A 2736-nucleotide genomic window follows, 5' to 3' on the forward strand; every position below is an offset into this window, starting at 1 on the left:
GTCCTGGGCCTCTCCAGCCCCGCCCCTGGCGGTCAGTGGCCTCAGGCCTGCGCCCAGGCCGTGCCCTGCTCACCTCTTGAGCTTGAAGCGGATGCGGTGGCTGTGCTCCAGGATGGCCATCAGGGCCTCGGGGTCGTACTCTGCCGGCCTCCGGAAGGCCAGGCCCTCAGGCAGGCCCTGCACGGCCAGCAGCCCGGGCTCCCTGAGCAGCCTCTCGTAGGGCAAGGGCACCACACTGGCCCTGCCCAGGGCCTCACCTGTCAGGGAGAGAGCAGGAGGGTCAGCAGGGGGCCGCCAGGCTGGGACCAGGAGATCCACAGGGGGCCGCCAGGCTGGGACCTGGAGATCTACAGGGGGCCGCCAGGCTGGGACCAGGAGATCTACACAGGACCCCCACAGGCCCCCGGCTGCAGACCCAGCCCAGGAAACCCTAAGGGGCTGAGGCCAGGGCCCCGCTGTCTGCACCCAAGGGCGGGCGCCCTGGTGGGGAGCCACCTGTTCCCGGGACAACTTCTCCCCTGCACTCAACCCTGGGATGGGGGCTATAGGCAGGACTTGGGGCAGGGCCAGGGCAAGAGGTGAGAGAGAAGGGAGGGCAGGGACGAAGAAGGGACTGGCACGCCAGAGGGCCCAGGATGAAGGGAAAGGATGAGAGAAAGCAAGACACAGAGAGGGAAAGAAGGGGGGGACTCGGCCACGTGTGGTGGGGCACGCCTGCATCCCAGCTACTCAGGAGGCTGAGGCAGGAGGATCGCAAGTTTTGAGGCCAGCCTCAGCAACTTAGCAAGATGCTATCTGAAAATGTAAAATAAAAGGGCTGGGATGTGGCTCACGCTAAAGGGCCCCGGGCTCTGTCCCTGGCACACATGCCCACAAGGAGGGGACCCAGGAAAAGGGAGGAGAGCAAGAAGAAACAGACTTGGAAGAGGGGCATGGGAAAGGAAGAGGGACTGAGAGGGAGGAAGGGCTGGGGACAGAGGGCCCAAGGCTTAGGGACACCTTTGGTCACCCCTATACCACTGTCCCTACCCAGAGCCAGAAAGAGGTCTGCACCCTTCAGCCACCTGACCCTCGAGGTGAGCAAGGGGGGCTGAGGCTGGATGGGCAGGGGTGCAGCCGGGCTTGGCATGTCCCTGTGGCTGGCAAAGGTGACCAGAGCGCCCCAGTCAGTGTGCGTGACAAGCCCTCCACCCAGGGCCTCTGGGGCCCTAGGTCCCCTGGCCTTCTCCTCATCTCAAACCAGCGGGTTTCCTCAGGTCTGTTCCAGAACCCAGAGCTGCCTACAGAACAGATAAAAAGGTTCCTAATGGACAAGGTGGGGTCCTCAGGGACAGGCCCAAGGTCATCCAGGGAGTGTAAAGATCACTGCTGGGGCCCAGAGACTTCCTGTAACCTGACACTCCCCAAGAGAGGCCAAGCCAGGCCTCCTCCCCACCTCCACAGGACAGGGTTCATTCAGTCATTCAACAAACGCGCTCTGAGCCCCTGCGGTGCTGGGCCCTGAACTCCCAGGCTGGGGACAGCTAGAAGGGCAAGCACCACCCTGGTGAGGGGACAGTGGGTGCCAGAGAGGCCCTATCCCAGGAGGAGAGGGCTTCCTGAGGCCAGGCCTCAGAGAGTGACACAGGAGTCCCCCAGACAGGGATGGGGAAGGCAGTGGCCCATGACACAGTAGTGCCAGGGCATGCTGGGGACAGGAGGGGCTCTGCAATGTGGCTCAGGACACTGGTGTAGCCGAGCATGGAGACAGGGCTGTGGGAGGGGATGGGAGAGCCGCGGTAGGCCCCTAGACGTCAGCCCCAAGCCAGGGAGCACTTCAGACCAGACTGTGCTGAGGACCCCCAACACCGGGGTCATTTCCAGGGTAGAGTGGCAGTGGCCTGAGTGACAGTGGAGACGGGTGGCAGCTCAGGAAAGGGGCGGGCAGGACACCAAGCCCTGGGTGCGGAGCTGGGGTAGCCAGGGGCCCCCACCCCCCCAGGCCCAGGTGCGAGGAGAGGGTCTCACTATAGAGGACGTCGAACACCTCCTCCACCATCTTCCGCAGCAGGTACACATCGGAGCCACGCTCCAGGGAGGACCGTGGGGTGCCCCGGCAGCCCCCCTCGCCCCGCTGCACCTTCTTGGGGTGCTCGCCTTCCGGGTCCTTCCACAGGGGTCCTCCTGTGGGACAGAGCATGAGGTCACGGTAAGCCCATGGCCCCAGATCAACCTCAGGCTGGGACCTGGCTCCGCACGGTGCCCCAGACCTGCCCGGCCACCTGGAGGGCCGGCCCAGCTGTGGCCTCCTCCCTGGCCACCCCCACCTCACCGTGTGACCTCAGCAAGTCCCTTCCCTCTGAGTCTGAGTGCTGGACACTCACAGAGGCTCCATGGCACCCATTCCGCCCACTCCACTGTCCTCTGACCCTAACACACTCCACCTTAGCAACCTGGCCCCCCATTTCCTACTGGCCAGAGGTGGAGAGGACAGAGACCCATCAGGGGACCATCAGCCGGCAAAGAGGCAGGTTCCTGCCGGGCTGAGCCTGGGAGCGTGACCGGATCCTGGGGAATGTGCCAGAGCCACACCAGCAGGGGACAGGGAGGGTCCCGCAGCCCCCAGCTCACGCCTGCTCCCCTCAGGACCGAGTCCCCTGGGCTATAAATAATGGCTCCCCCGGCTCCGGGAGGTCAGGTGCACCCTCCCGGCCCCAGCCTGGGCCCCAGCCCCACGGGATGGCCACCTGGGGCCCT

At 65.0% G+C, this 2736-nt stretch overlaps 1 protein-coding gene across 5 annotated transcripts in view; it reads right to left on the bottom strand.

Moving 5' to 3' along the window:
- Positions 1 to 2736, bottom strand: part of Gtf2ird1 (GTF2I repeat domain containing 1) — a 58006-nt gene that overhangs the window by 45450 nt on the left and 9820 nt on the right. For all 5 annotated transcript variants that reach the window (XM_015491414.2, XM_015491413.2, XM_015491416.2 and 2 more), the window contains exons 4-5: positions 2008 to 2163; positions 74 to 257 (exon numbers count right to left, since the gene is read on the bottom strand). In XM_015491414.2, the coding sequence (XP_015346900.1) occupies positions 74 to 257; positions 2008 to 2163 (340 nt within the window). The remainder of the gene's footprint in view (positions 1 to 73; positions 258 to 2007; positions 2164 to 2736) is intronic.

This window comes from Marmota marmota, unplaced genomic scaffold (genome assembly GCF_001458135.2).
Source record: "Marmota marmota marmota unplaced genomic scaffold, marMar, whole genome shotgun sequence".
NCBI classification, from domain to species: Eukaryota; Metazoa; Chordata; class Mammalia; order Rodentia; family Sciuridae; genus Marmota; species Marmota marmota.